The 25405-nt window shown below is 41.1% G+C and overlaps 1 protein-coding gene across 1 annotated transcript in view; it reads right to left on the bottom strand.

Moving 5' to 3' along the window:
• The window catches only part of FAM171B (family with sequence similarity 171 member B), a gene marked incomplete at its 5' end in the record, with an annotated part of 49228 nt that extends 24753 nt beyond the window's left edge, over positions 1-24475 (bottom strand). The window contains 2 exon segments of the mRNA XM_019522875.1: positions 20717-20818; positions 24382-24475. Of these exon segments, the coding sequence (XP_019378420.1) occupies positions 20717-20818; positions 24382-24475 (196 nt within the window).
• Positions 24476-25405: the final 930 nt, after the last annotated feature.

Genomic DNA, 25405 nt, shown 5'->3' with positions numbered 1-25405 from the left:
TTTGTTCACCAGAGCGCTCCAAGGGATGACGAGGTTGAACAGTCATAAACTACTACAAGACCGTTTCAGGCTGGATATAAGGAAGAATTTCTTTACTGTCGAAGTCCCCAAGGTCAGGAACAGCCTGCCATCGGAGGCGGTTCAAGAACCTACATTGAACACCTTCAAGAGCAAATTGGATGCTTATCTTGCTGGGATCCTATGACCCCAGCTGACTTCCTGCCCTTTGGGCAGGGGGCTGGACTTGATGTTCTTCCGAGGTCCCTTCCAGCCCTAATGTCTATGAGATCTATGAAATGACCCGGCTGGGAGCACTCCGAGCCATGTCATTGGTGCCCACATGGATAAGGAGCATAGGGTAGTAGTCAGTGGGCTGGAGGAGTTTAGGGATCTTCTCTGCAATGTTTCAGATTTGGGCTCCCGGGAAGCAAAAGAATTCCCGGGCTAAGGGGTTGGGGAGGCAGATTGTCCCCTCGGTCCCCCTCAGGATGGAGTCTCCCATGACAAACACTTTGCGTTTCGTCTTAGGGAGAGTGGGGGCGGTAGCTACAGTTAAGCCTGTGTTGCCTGCAGGAGCTTGCAGCTTAGCAGACTCTGCTGGGGCTGAAGATAACTGTAATACTTAAAAAACAACTGTAATAATCCTTTTTTCACATGTTACCATGGCCCCCTCTACATAAGCAGGTAAAGACGCAATGAGAACTAATGCACAATTCACAAAATCGTGTCTCCCATCATGCCACACATGCATGGCAGGAGGCATGGCTGTGGAATAGCACATCAGGTCCCATCGCTCCTTTTTCCCAGTGCAGGGGAAGCCCGATCCTAGGCTCCCCCTGCAGCAGCAAGAAGCAAGCTCTTGTGGCAGGGAGCCTCATGCTGTTCAGGGTCTTCCAGCTGTGGGAGCACCCCATGTACCCCTGTAGCTGGGGGATTGCCACAGGGGAGATCTCCCCACCCTAGGGGTGCAGGGAGACCCCCCCCCCAGGGCTGGAGAATCACTGCACTCCCAGAACAGGGGGATCACCCCTATGGTGATCCTCTAGCCTTGGGGGTTTTATCCTACCCCTCATGGTGGGAAGACACCTGAAGCAATCCTCCAGCTCCAGGGGTTTTCCCACACCCCAGAGCAATAGGAATCATGGCAGATGCGACCCCCAGAGTCTGGGGATTTCATGTATCCCTGGACTCTGGGGATCCTGGCTACCACAATCTCTAAGGCTTGCGGGTGTTTGAAACCCCCAGACCCTGGGGATTGTGGCTGCTGCAATCCTTAGGGCTTGAGGTTTTTTCACTGGGCATGGTGCACCTCTACAGCTAGGAGCCCCATCAACCAACGAGGCTCCCAGCCACAGGGAAATACCCTGCTACACATGCAAATTAAAGCTTTGATAGCAACCAGCTATAAAGTTAGTACACATTTTTTGAGGTATAACTTTATAGCTGGTTGGAGATTTTTATGGTGTGATAGCTGGTCTCCAGTTAATTGTACGATATCTGTAACATGTAGAGGGGGGCTATTTTACCACTATCACATATTATACCAGAGAAAGCAAAGTGTTCATGTAATTTACAAAAATGTATTAAGTGATGTTATGTAACTTCATAAGAAAACACAAGATGGTTTCACGCACCTCTGAGCCCTGGGGATCACAACTGCTATACTCCCCAGATCCTGGAGGTTTCATACACCTCAGAGCCTTGGGAATCATAGCAACCTTGATCCTCAGGACAAGGGGGTTTCAAGCTGGGCATGGTACACTCCTGTGGCTGGGAGGTGCACTCCTGTGGCTGTGACCCTGCTACACATACAAATTAAAACTGGATAGCAACTAGCTTTGAAGTCGGTACACATTTTCAAGGTCTAAATCTATAGCTAGTTGGAGCTTTTTACTTTGCACATGTAGCTGGTCTTAAGTAACTGCACAATTAGGAAGTTAATTGTGCAATATCTGTAACATGTAAGGGAGACCTACATCACCTGCAGCTTAATTTTTGGCTTGCGGTGACAACAGATCCTCAAACTCCAAAAGAAGCAGGGTAAGATGAAGACCTACTGTTAGAATCTGCAGACCTGCCTGAGAAAGAATGTAGTAATGTAAGTGTAAAAATTTATCTAGAATGAGTACCTGTATCTGTAGGAAAATGGACAATGAGTTAGTCACAATCTATTGCTTCCCATCAGATTTTTATCCTGTCAGTCAAGTCAAATTCTCACTTCTCTATAAGCAATTGCTATATTGTGTTTTTCTACTTTTTAAACGCTGCTAATTAGAGGATTTGACATTCCTTTGTGATACCCACAGTATCTTGCAGACATTATAATTATAGTGACTGTGCAGTGTGCTGTGAATTGAGGGAACATTGGTAATATCTCAATGCAACACTTATTCTCAAGATGTTTAGCATTACTTTAATTAATCTTGCATCCTGGATTCCAAATAAGCTATTAAGGAACCTCTGCATAGGCAGCTGGAATGCAGTAGTAGAGGGAATGCCATGCTAGCATCAACACGAATGAATACTTTATGAATAATAAAATTCTTTCATCACTACAGATTGGAATATTTATAGACATTCATCAAGGTGGACTTTGAATAACCCCATCTTCCAAGTATTTTGGTTGTGGAGAAGACTGAATTAATTAAAACAACATTAACATGCTTGTATAAAGAACAGTTGTCTTATTGTTTAACAATGCCATGTGTGTTTTTTTAAGCAGCAGAAAATGTTTTTTTCCACAAAGAAAAATATAGCTATCAACTGCTAAACAACATATTTGAAGCTATTAAATCAACGTAATTGTTTTCCTTAGCATAAGAAATATTGTATGTGTACGTTTACAATTATTTCTGCCATTAAACATAATTTGCTAATCAGTGCCTTTGAATTTAATTAAATAGTTTAATGAATAAACTACAGGCATTTGAGTGACACATGCTTTGTAAGCATGTAATTCTTTACATTTGTTATAGATACAGCACACATAATAGGTCAATCAGAGTGAAGAGGTATAACAAAAGCTGCTTTGGATCAGTCTAGTGTTAATTATCATAAACACAAAAATGATGGGACAGCCACCCATGAGTCAATAATACATGTTGTTGAACGTTTTCTCCAGCATTCTAAGAAGTAAATGCATGTACATAATTGAGTGGTACCTAAATTAGAAATCAGTATTCTTAAACATACTTATTAAACTCAAGAAACAGTTGAGTATACCCATACACAAGAAAACATTTATTTTGTAGAAGATTTTCTCTAGTAGCTTTAAAGCATCCACTAAAGTTCAATTTAGTTATAGGGTATGTCTTTTGCCCTGCTCACAATGTATGTAGTAAGAAGGAACCATATACACAATGGAGTTTGAATAACTGATTATTATATAAAACATACCATACAATGTATACACTGCTTCCATGGCAGATGGATTCTGAAAAAAGAGATAAAGATGACCACTAGAGGTCTCAATACTTATAGCTGTGATTCTCTACCAGGATGCCAGGAGGTATGAAGAGATAACCAAGGTAGGAAGAGATAAGCAGATAAGCACAGACAGACCTAATTCCTTCCTGGTACCTCTGCAAGATGGTAAACACACTAATAAATAAATTAGTTTCTGTAAGTGGAGTTCCATTCAATTCACATGGATTATGTTATGGATTATGGTTATGAAGGGGTGCTTTGAGCATATTGATGGGTGCCTTGAGTCCAATGAGGGGTGCTCCGAGGCTAAAATGTTTGAGAACCACTGATTTACAGATTTCCTACAGTGGAAAAGAAGTGGTCCAGGAAACTACAGGTCTTTTATTCTGACCTCAGTAGCACGCAAGGCTTTTAAATAACTGTTAAAAGAAAGAATAATTAAAAATATGGAGACAAATAGAAAATGGAATAATACAATATGCATTTACCAAAGCTAGATCATGCCACACTAACTGGATTAATATCTTTCTTTGAAAAGACAGCTGATTTTTAGATTTGTTGAAGGATATATGGTAGAGATCAAAAGATTCCAAGCAGTTCCATGACACATTTGTCTCCCATCTCCCAATTATATTCCTCTCATTTAGTTTACTGCATTAATAAAGTCTAACCCATTCCTGGACTATAGCTCCCCTGCTGAACCCACAAATAACACAAATATAATGTATCAGACTTCAGTAAATGATTCAGTAAGGATCCATATATAAAATCAAGGTAAACAAGATAAGAGATTAGTAGAACTGCAGTGTAGATAAGGAATTAGTTGTAGTTCATTCATTAGGCAAAATGAATAGACCTAATTTTGAAAGGGGAGGCGCTGTAGTGGAGGTATGTTACTACAAGTGTTAGAAGACATTGTCAATACAGAAGAAGATCAACATGCTGTAAAGGACTGGAGTAAGAAAAGAAAAAGAAAAGAAAACCACAGAGCTGGAAGAGACTTAAAGGCCAACCCCAAGCACAAGTGCAGGATGCACTACTTTTACGTTTTCCCAATGCAAATGCCTATCCAACCTCTTCTTGAAAACTGCCAATGAAGGAAATGCCGCACTTCCCTTAGCAGCTTTTCCCCCACTGTCTAGCTAGCACAAACAGTGGCAGTGAAGATGTTACTGTATACACTTCAACATGGGCTAATAAGCCTTCTAGGAACCCAGGGAATGCAGTCCACTTGCTAACTTACATTTAGCAGGCCAGACCATCTTGGCTTAATTTGAGATTATTGCCCATGATCAACTAAAATTAGCACAGTTCTGCCTCTGCAAACTACACAACCCACAAATGGCTTTCTGGACACAGCATTAGAGTAGCAACACATCTCAAACAGAGGGTTTTAAATTGCAGCATCTCCCCCAGGAACTCTGTTACTCTGGCAATGAGAACAAGAACAAGCCCTCCAGAATTCAATACATCTTAGCAAAAGCCTTCCTCCAAAGAACCCAACATTAAATCAACACTAATGCTTCTCCTGAAGGAAAAAAGGCCTTTACTCGAACTGCCAAGGTATACCTAAATCTTTGACTAGAGTTTATGCTGATAGGTACTTCAGAAATACAGAGATAAAGTATCTTATCTGCAATTGATATCCTACTGTTCTCTTCATTAATCTCTCTTACGGATCACTTATCCTTTATTCCTTACATGTTGCTTAATCTAAATAGTTTCTTTATATTTCTTAATTTTGCTACCAGTAACGAAGCTACACCAGTTGCCTTTCAATGGCGGGATGCTGAGCACAGACCTGCTTGCCAGCATTTTAACTGATGTGACATCTAACACAATCCTGCCTAAAATGCCCACACAGCTCATTTGCTGTAGCTATCTCACACCTAGCAGCCATTGACCTGCAGCAGCACTATATGAATTGTCAAAGAATTTTAAAGGAAGTCCAATCACCACAGGTCCACATTTTAATACAATATTCTTTCTATTCTTATTTTCACCTTCCTTTTCTTTGATCTCAGATTAATCTGACACCTAACTACCTGTGAAAGAGGGAGAGGGGAGTAGAAGGTGTGGGGAGGAAATTCCTGTCTGCATTAACCAAAGTGCTAAATTGTTTTAAATGTGAATATGCTTATGGAATAAGAGCTGCAACAAGATGAACACTGTCAAATCAAAAACTGTGTGAAATGCAAAAAGAAACAAACAGAGCTGGAATAATTACTAATATAATTACATAAAGATGATTTGGTTTCTCTTTTTATTTTAATACCACAGATTTGTGTTTTGCTATTCAACATCTCTTCAGAAAGAAATGTCTGAAGAAAAAAAAAAATCACAATTACATCCTCAAAGGAAACTTTCTTGTTCTCCAAATATAAATATGCTCTAAAATCCAGCTGTTATTCTGAACACTGTTTCTGTATTCATAAGGTTGCTATGAAATTCTGGACACCAGGTTTTCTACCTTTAAGCCTTATTTGGTGGTAAATCCAGACGTTTTCCTAGCTCTAGGTTTTACTTTACTCAGTGGAGTCCACAGGCATATCCAAGACTTTCTAAAGGAGGTGCAGCACAGTGCCCCTTATACTATGAGGGAATAAGGGCAAGGTGTGGCTGGAGCCAGCTGTGGATACTGGGGGGCTGGACAGGGAGCAAGTGCAGGAAGAGAAAACCCATCCACTGCCGTTGCTATCCCTGGCTGAGTCTGGCACTCCATGTAGCTCTAGCCCACAGCTGGGGTGGGGCAGAAGCTGAGGACAGTGATGGTAGAAAGGGGGTACAACTGTAATCCTGCAGTGCCTGCCAATATTCCCCACTGGCAAAAGGCACCTGCACACTATCACTGTTACCTGCCAAGCCCAGCACATTACACAGCTGCTCCCTGCAGCCCATGGCTGGAGTGGAACAGAAGTGACTCTAGGGCTGCCCCCCATGCCCAAGTCAGCCACGGACAGTGGCGGTGGTATAGGGTGGGTTCCTTCTAGCACCAGCCAGTGGCAGACACCTGGGGGGGGCAGGTGCAGTAAGTGGAAATCAGATATGGCCAGTGGCAGTGGAGGTTGGAGGAAGGGTGCAATTACATTGCCACAACCCCCTGGATCTACCCTTGATGGAGTCAGGTCCTTTAGAGAAACCTAAATTTCACAAAGTAATGCAATTGTTCAAAAGCCATTTGTTTGTTTTTTTAAGTGGGTACGCTCTATTTTAGCAAAATTATGTTCGAACAACAGCTGTGATCATAACTTGATTCAAGCATTCAAAGTTTTGCAATATCTGCAAAAAGAAACCATGCCTTCTCATTTTTTTTCTTTCTCCTCTTCCCAGATTTCCCTCAGTAAAACAGAAACTGGGAACATTTACATGAAATGTTTACTACAGAGTTGCCTAATTACCTCTGCAGTAAGTGTCTTGGCATCTCCATATTAGGATGGAATAAACTAATTTACTTTGCTGCAGGACAATACTTCTCTGTAGAAGTACTATCCTGTGGTGGAGTTATTTACTCCGCAGCAACACAAGTGTAAACAGTGATGGGGCTGGCTGGGGAACATCGTTTTTTTTAGTGCTGGGGCAGTTTTCCAGCTAGCCCCACACTGGAGCACCCTCGTGCCCCAGCAAGCCCCTCTGCAGCACATTGATCCAGGTTGGAGCAGCCCCAGGCTGGCAGGCTGACCCCTACGGCCTCCTGCCAGGCACAGCTGCTCCAAACCAGCTCAATGTGCTGCAGTCCTGGGTGCACAATTCAGCCGCAGCGCCCGAAGCAATAAATGCTGGCACAACATGTGCTGGAATTTATTGCTGCATGCTAACTGCATCTGTAGATGCACCCACTGTCGACTTACTATACAGTCGATTTAGAGAAGAGGGTAAAAATGCAATTTAGGTTCCACACAAGCACGTTTGCCTTACCCATTCTGTCAATCATACTTCTATCTTTAAAAACATTTTTCTCTTGCCTTGTAATGTATAAAGACCTACTCAAAATAGGGGAAAACTGTACAGCCAACAAAATGCAGCCAAACGCACAAAATAAAATGAAAGGCTATTTCTCTCTCTAACCTAATTTCTTTTGGCTATAGCCATCCTGGGAGTCATTCCTAATGACAATAGATAAGAAATTTCAGACATATGTATGATTTTGTGTGGCAGCATATGTTTATGTTTTTCAAGAAAGACTGCATCCCCAAGCAGTCTGAAATACTGTAGTAAGGGCATTACATAAGGACAAATTGAGAAAAATATAACATTACTAATATTTTGGCGCTCTCACAGGTTTGTGTATAGTGATGGAAGGTGTACTGCTCAGCAACACATTAGCCTTATTCAAGGCTAATTCAAGACTTTTATCACCTCTTACTTCCTTGAAAAATGGAGGGGTTTTTTGCTTTGCTTTTTTACATCTCTCTCAATATTCTTGCTGGAGGGGTAAAGAAGAAAGGATAAACATGGCCAATGTACACTGAAACATATACAGGTCTAATACACTGGAGTGATTACTGAATCACAGCTCTCCAGTATGAATGGATTACTCCTGTCACAGTGCTATTACAGCAAGGGCCTGAAAGAGTAATTACCCGATCAATTATTCTCCCATGTAAATACTTCTTCACCTAAGGATATAAATACTGATGTCCTTACAACCAGTGGTAGTTTGATTGTTACAGTTGGTCACAGATGTTCTTTGACAAAAAACAAACAACAAAAAAAGCTTTTCACAAATATCACAGAGAAAATTCTCCTATTTACTTTAACCAGCTCTAGTAATGATTTTGTTAACATTATACTCTTTCTAGTTGTAAGCAAATTCAATTAGTTCTGAAAATCATTATAATAGAAAAAGATATCTACATTATGTAAGTGCTATTAAGACATGTATATCTCTCCTTAGTTGGGAACATTATGCAAATTAAAAATGTCACTATTTTTCTGCACAAAAAATAGAAGGTGTCTAAAAGACTATCTGTTTTCAGTTTACCTTAAAGAATACTGTAGTTATTTTTAAGACAGCCTTGCATTTCTGTAATTCGCAGAGACGTTCACATAAGGACTTCATTTCAAGCCTTGGGTGAGAATGCAGGGCCACGAACTACAAGTGTGTTGTATTATGAACAATAAAATGGGCTGAATAACATTACAAAATTATGAAGTACTGCAGGATAATTGTGTTATAACACTGAAGTTTTAGAAAATAAATACCATCACCCAACTTAATAAGCTTTCATGTTTATTTTGGGTAACCACAAATATATGTCATGAATCCACACAGGTAGGCTGTATCTTGATATTAAATGGATTTGACAAAACTATAATTAGAAAGATAAATTCTTAGCTATCTTGACTGTCATCATTTTAAAGGAAACAAGATTTATGTCTTGGCAGGTCTACTAGAAATGCCAGTGTTTTGGCATTTAACCACTTTCTTGTGGACTATGTAAACTATTTAACAACTTTCTTCTAGATCATCACAAAAAATGCAATTAACATTAATTGATGGGTAAAAACAGCTAAGATTGGTATGTTCTATCTTTTTTTGTTTTTCAAAATATTTTTATCATAGCTAATAAAATACGGAGATTATTCCTTGGATTTGTATGAGCAGCAGCAATAAAAAAAACCCCGAACAAACAAACTAGCCCATTATTTGGGCTTCTCAGTATTTTTATGACTGACAATTTCAAATGCCTTGCACAAGCAGACAGAAGTAGTTAACTGTGTTAGTCTGAACTCAGGCAAAAGGCAGGGTAGAGCTGAACCTTACAAACTAAATCAGACATATCTGATGTATATCTGGTTGGTCTATGGTACAAATCTGCCCTGCCTTCTTTTTAACTATGGGATAATAAGCATGGAGTCACAATGTAAAGCAAGAATGACTATTCTACCATCCTACTCACATAATCATAACCTAACAGAGTAAATGTGTGATTTTTTTTACATTCAGTCTGCAACTACTACTCATCTCCCTGGATTTTCCTTGAGGCAAATTAGTTATATCAGCTATATACCTGACTCAGCAGAGAAAACATAAAATGCTAGAGTGACTGTTGGGAAGGATATGGCCATGGATATGCAAGTGAAAACTTCAAATAGACACACACATTATTTATTTAGTAGAATATTATGGAGCTGTGCCAAGTAAAGAACACAACTTTCATTTTTGCTTCCACTTCAAAGCAATAGCCATTATCAATGGATTAAATAAAAAAAAAAACACTTGGGATTTATACAAAATTGATGTTTTTACTGTGTCTGTGCAGTTTGCTTATATTTCTAATGACACTGCCTCCAATTCCTGAACAGCTGTTGCCTGTATTCTCTGCTGCTCATATCAATGCATATCAACACTTGGGAGATGGTTACATTATGGTTCAACGTATTCCGGGATGAGGATAATCAGTCTCAGTTGTCACTTGGAAAAAAAATCTGTTGTGGAAGGAAAACAAAAAGAAGAATATATGAGCCAATTATGGTTTCATACAGGGATCTCTAGCAGGTATTTCTCAAATCAGACATCAGAAAAACAGATTTTGCATTAAAGCCCTCATAGAATCACTACCATAAGATTTTATATCTGAAGAAAGAGGGGGAAATTCCCTGTTACTCACAAGAGTGATTTTTGTCAACAGAAAACATGGGAAAAACTAGAAAAGCTTCTTGGATGAAAAGACATTTATCTCAAACGTTGAAATTTGGAGGATGGAGGGAAGGTAATATTTACCCAAGTAAATGGTTATGTTTAGAATACTGCCAAGGTCACTAGACCCCGACTGATTGCTTATGTCCTGGCAACATCTAGATGGGCATTTGCACTTTTCCAGGACTTAACTGTATTTGGGCAAGACCAGGGAACATGTGAGAAAAGAAAAAACGTCATGCATTTGAAAGTCTATCATACCTCTAGTACTCTCAGATGTGGTCAGGAGGGGCAGAAAAGTGACTCCAAAACTAGCAGGTGGTATTTCAACAGGAACAAGAGTCTAACTCAGGCTTGTCCAATGTGTGGCCCGCCAAGCCATTTTCTGTGGCCTGCGGTGCTGCGACGGGAACCCCTTGTCCCTCCCTCAGCAGCTTCCTAATGGCTGCTGAAGGGCTGAGGAAGGGGCAAGGTTCCCACATGCACCACGTCAGCTTGACATTGCCAACGCGGTACAGCTCCTCCCCTCCCCCCTCATTTCACTGTGTCCCTTCCTCACCCCACCCCACCCTCCCTTCCTCATTTGCATGCCAGCTCCTCCCCTCTCCCACACTGCACGGTTTCTGTTCCTAGTCCCGCCCCTCCCTTCCTCATTTGCATGCCAGCCCTGCCCTGTGCCGGTCCCCGCCAGCCACATCGGCTGGAAAAGGTCGCAGTGCAGCAGGCGGGCGGGCACAGGGGGCGCGGATGGAAGTTGCAGCCAGGCCCACAGAAGATGCTGCTGCTGTGGATGTCAGGGCGGGAAGCCGGCACCGTTCCCACCTCCATGCATCCCCCCATGCCCGCAGACATTGTGCTGGGGGTGGTGAGTCGTGGGCCCTGGGGAGGGAGGGACCCCTGCTGCTTGGGCTCGGGCTGCCCCAGGGGAGAGGGAGCTGGGGGGTGTCCCTGCACAACCTACACCCCCCTGCAGAGTCCCCACATGTTCCCCTGGCTGCTGAGGTATGGAAGCATCCTCAAGGCCACCCAGGTGGCAGGGAGGACATGCTGGGGTCAGGCAGCACCCCCTGACCCCTGCACCCCCAGGCTGCGGCCAGACTGGACAGGCCATGTGAGCACCCACTCCTGCCGGCCCACTGGGTGATAAAAAGTTCATGATCTGGCACCACATTCAAAAAGGTTGGACACCCCTGGTCTAACTGGAGTGGACTCTCTCTTTCTTGGTTGCTGTGGCTCAACTTGGCATTGGTAACTGTTATGTTTCTAAGCTGCAGTAGGCAAGGAGCAAGTAACATGTTTCTGCAGGACCTAGGCATCCCTTTGCTGGCTATGACTTCCAAGACCCTACAGCTCCCTGCTATTGGTCCATGGCTCCAGTAGCACCTTTTTGCCTCAGACCCAGGCAGCTGCCCTTATAAATTCTAGTACCACTGACTGACTGGCCAGTAGAACGAATGGGACAGTAAGACTCCTAAATGCACCTAGCTTAGGAGAGATGTGGCAAGTAAGGCGGTAATACCACTCTGATTTGAGACCCAAACAATGACATTTTTCACTGTTTCAAGTTGTGAAGTTTTCCCCCTACACCTAGCAAAACAGATGAACAATACTAACTATTAACTTAAATGGAACTGTAAGACAGCCTTGGTTTCAAACAAGCAAATACATTCTAGGCATATAAAGTTTCCTCCATGTAGTAAGTGTTTTATGCAGTGGAGGGAATGGGAGGTAAGATTAACATATTAAGTATTTCATCTCTTAAGAGGCTTTTTCCTCATCTTTGCTTAGAAAAAAAATATCCTAGTTGAAAATGCAAAGCTGACTTAAAACTGTTTACAGAAGATTACCACCCTATTGGGAAGATGAAAGCACCATGCTGTGAGATTTCTTTGATTTTAACTGAATGACCAATCATTGTTTTTTCATACTTCACAACTGCCTTCACAGAACATGGTAGTTCTGTTCAATCTAATTAGATATATGAAAGGTGCACTGACCTGTAAAGAGGAAATCAGATGTTCTAAGAATATCAGGACTTGCCATGCATTAGCAACACAGCATGTATAGTAATCATGCAGGGCTGTCAAACAGGAAGTTAACTTAGTCAATATGCAGGCCTGTGGCCATGACAGAGCTTATTTAAAAAAAAAGGTCCCCAAAGGAATAAAATTTGTCCCCATAAAACTATAATAGAGAGTACCATAATAAGCATATTTGATAAAGAACCTATTAATACCTTCAAATATTTAAACATGCATACACACACACATACACCATATTCTTGAAGGTGAACTGTGACAGCAACTAATTGACAAGAAGCTGATTTAATATTGCAGTAAGCCTCTTGCTACATTGCACTGCCATTCAGCTGTTACTCTCCATTTTTCAGTTCAGTACAATGCGCTGATACCCTACAGATTTCATTGCTTTGCACAGTACATTAAAATGACATAATAAGTGACCCTTAAAATCTAATTAAATTAATTTATGGTTATGTTCTGACAGTGATTACCAAATACAAGGATAAGTTCTCTTTAACCAATTTCCAATTTGCTTTTCACAGATATTAAGTTACCTGCAAATCCAACTGAAAAGACTAACCTAGATTATAGCCATTTGTTAAATTCTTTTACTATTGCATGTTATTAATATAAAAGCACTATTTTGTGCAAGAATATCCTGCTTTTCTATAAGTCTAAAATATGACATAAGTGATCTCAAAGTAAATTTATTACAGTATTTTATTTCAGAAAAAAAAACTTATTTGTGAGTTCTGCACATTTTAACCAGTATCACTGGCATTGAATTACATTGCTAATGGAAGCCCACATATCTCCTCATATCATACAAATAATTATTTATATTCTTAATAGCAGATCTGATTCAAAAGCTAAAATAGAAATCATTGGTCAAAGAAAGATTTTAATAAGTTAATTTTCAAAGTAAAAAGTAACACACACTAACAATACGGAAATAACTTTTTTTCATAGATAATGCTAAGAAAGCCATAGAAAAATGAAAAACTCCAATGTAAAATATTTTATATTAGTCAATTTTAGCTTTCAATTTATATCACTACCATTTACTATCTAATATAAAAAGCCATAAAGTTACTTTCAGGCATCTAAAATAATCAAAAGGAGAAAAATAAAGGATATAATCTATAACTAATTTGTTTGTACACGGCAACTGCAGAAATTCAATGGACTTTAACAAAAAAAAAAAAAAGAAAAACCAACTTCTTCAGAATTTAAAACCCAGAATGAACAGTTGTTATGGCATACACAGCATTCTATAGTATGTAAAAATGCAAATGCTAACATGAGCAGAAGTGTTGTCTTGCACTATTAAAAAAAATGTCTACAAAAATCAACCAGGATAGCACCCACATATATGACAATTTTTAACCTGGGGAACTGCATAGGAGACCTAATATTTTAACTCAGTTGCTGACTCAGTTATGGCTACAGTTTGTGTTAGAACAGAGGTATCAGACACACAACCCATGGGCCAGTCTCTCCAGCCTAGTTGATTATCAGAGGGACACTGGAAACTGGGGGCATATAGCAGCATCAGCAACAGAGCGTGAGGAGTGCCTTCAGCCCCTGTTATGTGCTTTGTGTGCCCCATGCTAGAGCTGGAGCACAAGGTGATTAGGAAGCTCCAACTCCAGTACCAGCATGGGGCATGTGGCTGGGGCTGCTGCTGCCACCCCATGCTCTGTTTTGGAACTGGAGCTGCCACTGCCATGACATGCTCCAGATTTGAGCTGGAGCTGTCACTGTTGTCATTTTCTTGTGCTCCAGGCTGGATCCAGCCACAGCACGACGTGAGCTTGACATCCCTGGTGTGGCACAAATACAGTACCATGCTTTCAATTACCCCTTGCAGTGAGGAATGAGCAATGCTTGAAACAACTTTATATATTGTGAAAGAAAAAGAACTCACTGATGGGAAATTTGACTTCAACATGCCTGTGCTGTTCTCCTAGTGTTCAACTAGGAAGAAGCTGGAGTGACATTACATAGTATAGACCTACTTTATTTTGGCTGTGTAAAGTACACAAAGTACAAACTGATACTACGAGAATATTTTTATTGAAGTAAGCAGCTTCCAAAACAGATCAGCACACTCTGCCCTGGTAGAATCTGAATGATCCATTCTGCAGCGATGCCACAATCTTCACTGTACAGTCTTTGTAATCTAATGGTATTTTGAGATCATTTTAAATGCAGGATGATCCACACTTCCATTCAAAATGTTTTAGGGGTTTGCAAATGAAAAAAAGGGTTGAAAACCACTTCTCTAGAGGAACTACAGGATACAGACCAGTGTTCCTGGAAAACTGGTAGAAACAATCATAATAATAAAAAAAGAATTGTTCAGCACATGGATGAATACGAGTTGCTGGGAAGGAATCAATCTGGATTTGTCAAAGGAAAAATCATGCCTCACCAGCCTACTAGAATTCTTTAAGGGTGTCAATCTGCTGTGGATTGGGACCATCCAGTGATACAGTACATCTGGACTTCCAAAAAGCCTCTGACAAAGTCCCCCATCAGAGGCTCTTAACTAGTCATGATATTACATGGAATGTCCACTCACGGATTAGAAATTGGCTCAAAGATAGAAAGCAAAGAGTGAGTATAAATGATCAGTTTTCAGGATGGAAAGAAGTAAATAGTGAAGTCCACCAGGGATCCCTGTTGCAACCAGTTCTACTTAACATATAAATGACCTGGAAAAAACAGCAAGTAGGGAGGTGGCCAAATTTGCTGGTGACACAAAGTTATTTGAAGTGGTAAAGATCAAGGAGGACTGAGGAACAACAGAAGGATCTGGCATGACTAAGCGAATGGACAACTACATGGCAGATGAAATTCAATGTAGGTAAGTGTGAAGTGATGCACCTGGGTAGAAATAATCCCAACTATACCTATGCTGATGTGCTCTACATTAGCTGTTACCACACAGAAAAGAGATCTGGGTGTCACTGTGGACAGTTCGCTAACAACACCAGCTCAGCTGCCATCAAATTGACAAAGTTTTAGAGATTAAGGGAACTGTAAGCAGAACGGAAAGTGTCACAATGTCCCTTTATAAATGCATGGTGCATCCACACCTTGAATACCGTGCCCAGTTCTGGTCCCCTCACCTCAAAAGGATATAGAGAAGGACAACAAGGATGATCAGCTGTATGGAGGGCTTCTATGAGAAGAGACTAAAGAAGCTAAGCCTCTTCAAAGAAAGAGAGACACCGGGGGGGGAGGGAGAGGGATGTGATAAGGGTTTACAAAATACTACATGGTGAAGAGAAAAAATAGGGATTTATTATTTACTTATCACACAATACAAGAACTAGGGGCCAAAAAATGAAACTAGCAGATCATACATTTAAAATTAACAAAAGAAAGGGATTTTCCACACACTGTGCAATTAAAATGTGGAACTCACTGCTACCAGAGGTTGTGGAAGGTGACAGTTTACCCAAATTAAAAAATGGATTGGACAAATACTTGGAGGAGAGGGACATCCGTAATTATTGAGCATGGGAGTTAAGGATACAGCCTCTAAATTAGAACTTCTTAGACCTTAAATGCTGGAGGTTGCAAGTGAGAGAGGAACAGTGTGGAGAGGGAAAAGAGGGGGGAAACCCTGGCCATACCCAGTTCACCCTCTGCCACTATGTGCCAGAGGACACTGAACAAGATGGACCTCTGGTCAGACCCAGTAAATGGTAATTCTTATGTTCTTTGCATCAATGCCAAAATATTTCCTCAGATACAGTTCTTAAACATAGTATTCACTTCAAACAACAATCTGGTCAGAGCACAAGAGGAATTGTTGAAGAATAGCTTTGTTTCCAGCAATCCAATTTCCACTGGGGTCAATGACATAACTCCCATTTACTTTTGAGAGGCAAGGATTTAGCTTTGAAGAGCGCCAACAGTGCCTTTTGTAGCATTAGTAAATGCCCTTCTTGCCAAGAAGGCTAACAGCCTACTGAGCTATATTAGTAGGAACAGTGCCAGCAGGTCAAGGGAAGTAATTATTCCACTCTATTCTGCACTGGTAAGGCCACACCTGAAGTACTGTCCAGTTTTGCATCCCCATCCCCCACCCACCACACACAGAAAGGACGTAGACAAATGGGAGAGAGTCCAGCAGAGGTCAACAAAAATGGTGAGGGGGTTGGGAGACAGCTGAGGGAACTGGGCTTATTTAGCCTGCAGAAAAGAAGACAGATTTAATAACAGACAAACTACCTGAAGGGGGTTCCAAAGAGGATGGAGCTAGACTGTTCTCAGTGATGACAGATGACAGAACAAGTAGCAACGGTCTCAAGTTGCAACAAGGGAAGTTTAGATTGGATATTAGGAAAAACTCTCACTAGGAGGGTGGTGAAGCACTGGAATGGGTTACTTAGAGAGGTGGTGGAAGCTCCATCCTTGGATTTTTTCAAAATCCGGTTAGACAAAGTGTTGGTTGGGATGATTTAGTTGAGGACAGTCCTGCTTTGAACAGGGGGTTGGACTAGATGACCTCCTGAGGTTACAAGATGGTTAGTCAGTGTGCTACACATGGAAAAATGTAATTGGCAAAGACCAGGCAAGATGCTGTTTTGCCTAATAAATCGTTGCTTCTCCATAAGTATGCTGCCTCAAAATACTATGTGGATAATCCAAGCATAACTGGACAGAAAATGTAACTCAGAACAATGTATAACATTTGTCATCAAGAAGTATGATTAATTGTGGAGATTTGAGAGCCAGCATACTCAAAAGGTAAAAAAAAAACAAAACAAAACCAGAACTATTAAAACAAAATTTATCTTCTTTCAATTCTATGCAACATTCAGAGCAATTAATCAAGTTTAATATTTCTGTGGGGATGTGTCTCCAAATTCCTGAAGAGAGAGCACTTTCCAGCAGGGACTCCACAGGAGCAATAGGATTTCACTAAACAGCCCAAAAATTCTTCTAAGTACTAAGGATAATATGTTCAATAATTTTTAAAAATTCTGAGTCAGCTTCAAGGCAACTTCATCCAATGGTCCATCAGCTCCTATGCAGCACTAAAAGGCACTTTAAATAATGTTCTTAATTAAGAAGCACATAAAACTCAGGCAGTTGTCAGTGCTCCACTTAACACAAACTTTAAAAAGTTCCAACTTTCAGAACTCTTTTTTCCCCAAAAAATATTTCTCCCCCACACTGCACCCTATATATTTCAGTCTCTGGTCTTGAAAATACCCGAGATTCACATGATCAATAACAAAAGATTCCAGAGTGAATACAATATTAAATGTACTACAGGGACTTCTGCTACTACTTCCACAACCAAACTTGCACAGTTTATACAGCAAAAAGCAACCCAGGTAAATAATTTACACTTTTAAGCCTTAAATTCCCATCAGATGGATGGTCTTAAAGCAGCTGTCTTCAGAAACAGGATATTTACTTGCAAAAGATGCAAACAATGCATACAGGAGAGGCAATTTTTGAACCATTCATTTTAAACAGTAAATCTCATCCTTGCTTCCATTTCTTCCTATTCATCTTCACTGGTTCCTTCTTATACTTTCTCCATGTCTTTCTGGTCCTTAGCTTAGAACAACTCCCTCCACCCTTGTCTGCCAACTAGCCTCAGGCTTCAGTTTATCCTGATCTTCTGAGGCAACTTTACATGTGCGCTGGGGAAAGGGTGGGGGGACACTTTAATTAAAGCACCTGCACTGTCTTGTGTATTCAGCTTCCTGCACTTCTTAACAGCAGTGAGGGCACCTTAACTCAAGCTCATTCAGCTCAATCAATCGAGTCTGCATGATAATTAGCACACATTGGAGCAGGAGCCCATAGATTTGACTTTAGCAAAGCGGTCCTGAACAAACTCAGGGAACTGGGAGGCAAATTTCAGGGAAAAAAAGGAGTCAAAGAGAGCTGGTCGTAACCAAGAAGGCAATATTAAGGATACAGCCGCAGACTGGCCTAACAAAGCAGTGAACTCTTCAGCTAGTTGAAACTCAAAAAGAATCCTACAAAAAGTGGAAACTTGCCCATATTATTAGGGAAGAATACAAAAGTATTGCATAGGCATGTAAGGAGAAAAATCAGGAAAGCCAAGACATGAACTGAGATGCAGCTAGAGCAAAGGGCACAGAAGACAATAAAAAATAGGAATCTGAAGTTTTTTCAGAAAGACCTAGGAAAGTGATGGTAATCTAGAAATGGATGATGAAGAGAAGATTGAAGTATTAATGCCTTTTTTACTTCAGCCTTCAAAAATAAGATAAGCTATCAGGCAATGAGTAAAGTTAACAGCAAGGATAGGAAAGGAGATAAGCAGCCTAGCATAGTTGAAAACCAGGTGAGTGGTTACTTAAAGAAGCTAGATGCATTCTAGAGTACTCAAGGAACTGGCTGGTAGGGCTGTGTGAAGTTTGCTGAGTGTTTAATTTCAAAGCTGTTTCAACAAGTTTCGAGCTCAAAACAGAGAACTCGAAATGAAACAAAAAGCTTTCGAACAGCTTTGAAACAAAATGAGGGCACTCCAAACATTTCAAAAGTTTCGAAACGTTTCAAGTGTCAAAGCAGCCTGGCGGCGGGAAGCAGGGGAGAGCCACAGCTGTGCTCCAAGCAGCTCTGCAACCCCACAGAGCTAATCCTGGCGGTGGCAAACAGAGTGCAGCCCTGGTTTTCCCTGCCTCCTGCCATCAGGCTGAGGTCTGTGGGGCTGGAGGAGCCAACCTGAGCTCTGCCCGCCTCCTGCTGCTGGGCTGTGCTCCGATCGGCTTCACAGCCCCACGGAGCTCAGTCTGGAGACATACGACAGAACACAGCCCTGACTCTGCCTGCATACCACTGCCGGGCTATGCACTTTGGGTCTACAGAGCCCCTGGAGCTCAGCCCAGCAGCAGGAGGCAGAGCACAGTCCTGGTTCTGCTCACCTCCCATCGCCAGGCTGAGCTCCATGTGGCTGGCGGAGCCAATCGGAGCGCAGCCCAGTGGCAGGAGGCAAGCTGCGCCAGGGCTGTGCTCCACCTCCCACCACTGGGCCAAACTCCATGGGGCTACAGAGGCGCTTGGAATGCATCCCTGGTTCTTCTCTGCCTCCCACCACCAGGCTGGCTGACAGGAGGCTGCCACTGCTGCCTGGGGCCAGCAGCAGTAGTCTTCACTGGCACTGGGTGCAGGCTGTGCCCAGCGCCAGTTCCAGGCAGCAGCAGCAGCCTCCTGTCATCCTGCATGCAGCTTTGGGGGCCCATGCAGATCCAGGGCTCCCGGGAAGAGTCCAGCACAGACCCACAGCCCTCCTGGGGTGCAGGCTCCCGGATCTGCACACCAGATGACAGGAGGCTGCCACTGCCAGCAAGTGTCATGAGCTTTGCTTTTTCCAGTTTGAGGTGCAGTTTCCAAGACACCTCTGCACCTATCTCCTTGAAACTTGGCAGGCTCCATGCCCTCAGAAGGGGCTACCATGCCTGCAATTTTTGTCCAAATCAGGCATGAAATGTCAAAGTTTTAGGCATTTTCAGGATTCCCCATTATAGCCTATGGGTGAAACATTGAAATGTGTCGAAACAGCGAAACAAAATGGAACAGCGCTTCAAAATTAGACAAAATAACAAAACAAAATACCGCCCCTTCAAAACAACAAAATGGACATTAAAACAAAACGATGATGTCTTGCACAGCCCTACTGGTTAGTAATTTCAGTCTCACTGGCTTTGAGACCTCTGAGACCTCATGGAGGTCAGGTGAGGCCCCAAATGACTAGGAAAGCCAGATGTAATAATGATCATCTTTAAGAAAAGGAAACATGAGAACACAGGATGTTTTCATTAATAAGCTAAGGAAATACAGTCTAAACAGAATTTCTGTAAGGTGGGTAGGTAAATCATTGTGCTCAAAATGAGTAGTCAATGACTACGTATTTAACTGGGAAAAGGTATCTATCTAGTGAGGTTCCCCAGGTTCTGTCCTGGGTCTAGAAAGTCTTAACCAGGGTGCTGAGGCTGAAGTGCTGCAAGATCTTCTGAAGGGTGCCACGAGGTGTGAGGAGAAATGCAGATGTGAGGAGATAAGTGCAGGCTCAGGGTCATTCCTGCCTAGTTGGATATTAGGAAGAACTTTCCCACCATGAGGGTGGCTAAGCACTGGACTAGATTACACAGAGAGGCAGTGGAATCTCCATCCTTGGAAGATTTTAAGAGCAGGTAGCAATGCAGCTAGCATTTCTGTAGGGTGGTTTAGACAGAACCTACCTTGAACAGGCTGAGGGGGGACCTGGTGACCGTCTATAAACTCACTAGGGGGGACCAGAAGGGTTTGGGGGAGACGCTGTTTCCCCTAGCGCCCGCTGGCATAACAAGGAGTAATGGGCACAAGTTGATGGAGAGGAGGTATAGATTGGACATCCGCAAAAACTACTTCACAGTTAGGGCGGCTAGGAGCTGGAACCAACTTCCAAGGGAAGTGGTGCTGGCCCCTACCCTGGGGGTCTTTAAGAAGAGGCTGGATGCCTACCTGGCTGGACTCATTTGAGTCCCATTTTTGTTTTGGGGTTTTGTTGTTCTCCCGCCCTGGCGGGGGGTTGGGCTAGAAGATCTACTAGGTCCCTTCCGACCCTAAATCTATGAAACTATGAAACTATGAACAGAGGGTTGGACAAGATGACTTCCTGAGGCCCCTTCCAAACCTTCTTCTCTATGACTCCCAAGATATCTATGTCCTTCTCTCTATGTTGCTCTGCTCTGCATTTGTAATAGATTATGAACCCACAAGGAAAGAATCTTGTTTTCTAAAGCAGTAGGCATATTTATGGAAGTACATAAATTAATCACTGCAAATTCAACAAAGTAAATGAAACTCAAAAAATGCAGTGTCAGTTATAAACTAGGCACCCATCACAAAATAAACCAGACAGTTCTACAGATAACTGTTAGATCCAAAAACAAAATCCAGGGTCCTGAAAGAAACTGGTGCTAGTGGGTGACATTCTGTCATCTGGTTCAGTAAAGAACCAAAGTCCCAATCTTGGTCCCACCAGGAGGAAAAAATGAAATATTATGATATATAATGTAGAACTATTGGGATCCAAGACCTCTTTTCTTTAAGCTGCATATAAATTCCTGCCCTGGTCAGAATATATTTGAATTACAATATAAGGATTCCAAATAAAAGCTATTTTTCATTTATCCATATCTTAGCTATAATTTTATAAATGTTTTAATGCAAGGAAAATGTTCTTAGGCATACAGTGTGGCATAACTGAAGTGAGGAAAATACTGGTTTATCCAATAATTTTACAAAAAAATGCATGTGGCAGACAAAAATATTGTGGGTTCATAATTCAACTTGGTTAGAAAAAGGACAATGACTTATGATCACTTCTGAAGAGAAAAAAAATCTTTAGAAAAACTATATAGCACTAAATTTGCTGACATCTCTGCAGCCTAAAAAACACAGCATACACAAATGTCAAGGTTAAAGGTATCATCACAGGGGTGCCCAAATTCCCTTCTCTTTGCCCTACCTTTTATTTTTATTTATTTATAGTGATGGAGATAGCTTATAGAAATTATTTACCTATACCACAGGTATCTTGACCATTATTTAAAAATAGATGTCTAAAACAATGCCCTTAAATTCCATAATGACAATTAAATAAGTGACCTGTTTTTCATAGCACTGACTACCCAGCAGTACCTGCTAGGTCAATGACAGCATTTGGCTGCTCATTTTAGACAGATGATTTAGGAGCTTAACCTTAGACTTATATTGAAGCTTCTTAGCCTTTTGTTTCTAAGCTCTTCTTCCAATATTTTTAGTAGTAAAACTAATGGTGACAAATTTATCCATGATTCCAAGGGAAGTCTTACCTTAATCAGGACTTAATGTGGCTCATCGACACTAGGGAATTCATTTTGATAACTAAAAGCATTATCACTAGCTTGTCTAATGTGTGTTAGTGAAATGGTTTATAATACTTCCAATTACATATTCCACAAACAGGCCAACTACTCAATGCCATCCATATCCCTACCTAGTTTTAAGCCAGGGCGTTCTATCATGAATACATAAACAACCTTTCAGCACTTACAGTCATTTTACTGTTCTAGAAATGAGTCAGAAGATGGCCTAACTTCCAAAATATGCACTGAAATAATCTTAGATAAATAGCTTTGAACAGAAAAAGACTAGGGAGGCTTGATGCATAAAATTAACAGCTCCTCAGAACTATGCTAGAAGCAATATAACTTCCTATATGAAAAAATAATGTAAAATGTTATAGAATAGCTAAACACCCTGGACCTCTGGATTTAAATGATCTATCTGTTTTTAGTAAGTTACAGACATATTGATTGCCTAGGCACATTAACATTTCACCTGCCATATATCACAAATCATAAATTTGAGAAATGGACAGAACACATATATTATTTATTACAGACCCTTGCCTTTACCCAATGGCCTGGTAATCTAGTTGTCAGTAGCGAGACTTTCAATTAAACCCTCAGTCCAGATGTTCAGTAAAACACAAGCAGAAGATTCATTCTAGAAACTCTGGTGAAATTAAGGCCCTAATACCTCATTGACTTCAATTAGCTCCCTCACACTTGCAAAATTAAACAAATAAGTTGCAAGTATTTTCAACCTTGTCAACCAAATCATACTGTACCCTCTATTATTTGCTCTAAATTCAAGATGACACACAATGTATAAACAGCTGACTGGCAATTTACAACACAGAATGAAGTACAGTGTTATTCTTAATAGTAATCTTAACATATAGATAACTTAGTGGTAAGTGACCCAGGTACTTCCCTGCTATTAAAGTAACTGCAGCATCCATTGCAGAATATACAATACCTTTACATTAATAAATATTTGCTGATGTTTAGGACCTGGAACTCCACACCCCAACTGTAGCAGCAGCAACTGGAGAACTGAGTCCCACACCATTATCAATCATAGACTTTGAGTTCCTGGGAAAGGTAGGATGAACCTCCCCACCACTCTCCAGAGTTCACTATCCCATGCCTAGCCCCCATACCCACCTCCAGAAGGGAAGAGGAACAACGAGCTCCTGCAACACTCTGGACAGGGAGCTGACCACCAGAGAGCTGAACGGGATAGGTGGGGAATACAGTGTTCATCTGCAAGAAGGTTGGTGGTCTAGGCTCCCTGAAGGCTGCCTCCCTCCAAACAGCACTGGGAAAGGAGCAATGCCTCCCATGGCAAAAACCCCAAGGAGAAGGGAGAACCTTCCATTCAACTCTTCCCCACCCATGCTGCTAGGTGCAGGGGCTCCCAACTTCCACAACTGGGCTGTACCCGCTGTAGCAACAACTCCAGGGCGAAAGGTACCCCCCTCCTCTAAATCTGCACCCAGGGAGGGTACCTTGCTCACCCTCCCTAGTTAAGGAGGGTAAACTACTGCATCAGGGTTTTTCCCAGGGTTCAAAATGTTCTAGTTACACTTCTGTCCTTATATGAGAAGTGTGCTTATTGACAGCCCTGACACATTTTAGGTCACATGAGGAGAAAAAAAAATGAAGTGATATATGCTACTACAGGGGCGGGCAATTATTTTGGGCAGAGGACCGCTTACTGAGTTTTGGCAAGCCATCAAGGGCCATGACAGGAAGCCTAGGGCAGATAAATATTAATTTATTAAATTTTTTAGGGGCCCTGCAAACCAGATAGAATGGCCTGGCAGGCCGCATTTGGCCACTCCGTACTACTGTAAGAGTCAGCTCTACTAGAGCATTAATACACAGACCTTCTTCAGTACACTCCCTACATGACTTTTTTTAAATACAGTAATTCCAGAGATGATATGAAATATGACTAGCTAAATTTCAAAAATTGCTAGCAGCTACAGTATACGGTTACTAGAAACTTTACAAAACAACATAATTTGGTCTTTAATGTTTTATCTTATATCAACAGAAAATCTATAAAATCATGTTAATATTGAGTGCTTTCTCTAGGAGAAATAAGAGTTAAGCATCACTTGAACGGTCATCATTTGAATCATCTGACCCTAGCACTCTTTCCTGCCTAGGCAGGGGGTCGGACTCAATGATCTGTTGAGGTCCCTTCCGACCCTAACTAACATCTATGAATCTATGAATGTGTGTCAAGTTCAATAGGTAGGTTCCTTCTGTAAAACAGGAGTTCATTTTTTAAAGGGCACGCAATTTTTTTCTTAAGTCCTTAAAAGAAAGAAATCTTTTTCCCCTGTGATATTTCAAAGGGTTTTGGTGAGGCCCAAAGCAAGCTCCCATTTGCTGTTCTCTGTTCATGTGCCTAGATTACTGTCTCTCCAGTTCTTTGCTTTGCTCCTGCTGTGTGACAGGTAAACACCTACTTGAAGGGCCTGAGAGAGACGTACATGAGAATGTTATCATGCCACTCCCTCTGGTAAGAAGTACAATAATCATTCAACCAAGTAAGGACACAACTCTTCTAGTATTGCTTAATTCACAAAGAAAAACACACAGATTAAAAATTTAGAGGAAAACCTTCTCTTACAGATATAGAATTCTTATGAATTAGGTAGCATAATATTTACAGATATACGCAATTTTCAGGATGACATTCTGTAGAAAGCTTTTTGTACATGTGTATTGTCATAGTTTTGTGTTACATGATTGCATACTATTTTTCCTTGCCTCATTCAAGTCACAAAATAAAAACTTGATTAAAATTGTATATGCTTGGGGTATAGAACATATATTCAAGTTCTCAGAATTGTTATTAGTGTTATATTTCATATATGTATCTTCACTTCATATACTGCAAACATTACAGAGACTTTAGTAAATTCTAGGTGCATCACAGTGAAGTTATGCCTAGTTGAGAAGTTGCTGTGGTAACAGTACTTTTTTTTTCTCTTTGATGTAAATATTCAGTGCGACAATTAGATACCTAACTGCATAATTTCTAGAGTGTTGGTTACTGTGAAAACTAAAAGATTATCTTTCCCGAAGACAAAGACTCAACATGGAAAGAAAAAAAGCTGTTCTGGAAGTTTTCAATTATTCAAAATTCATTTCTTCAATGCACATAAAAATCTTCTCTCTAAACTTAAATGTCTCAGCATTTCTGATGTAAGCAGTCTGTAATAAAACAATAAGACCTTATATATGCGTAATAAAGATAAACTGGAGAGCTGCAAGAGATTGGGAGTACTTTAACAAGTAAGTTCTGCCATCACAATCTCTAAGACACTGCAAGAGCAGGTACATCTTAGGGATGTAAATATCATAAAAAAATTATCCATTTAACCTCCTCCACATATATTGGTTAAACGGTTAACTGATAACACAGA

Source organism: Gavialis gangeticus, unplaced genomic scaffold (assembly GCF_001723915.1).
Source record: "Gavialis gangeticus isolate Ggan-Ray unplaced genomic scaffold, GavGan_comp1, whole genome shotgun sequence".
Taxonomy (NCBI): Eukaryota; Metazoa; Chordata; order Crocodylia; family Gavialidae; genus Gavialis; species Gavialis gangeticus.
The sequence above is the reverse complement of the archived record's forward strand: the minus strand, read 5'-3'. Positions and strand labels throughout refer to the sequence as shown.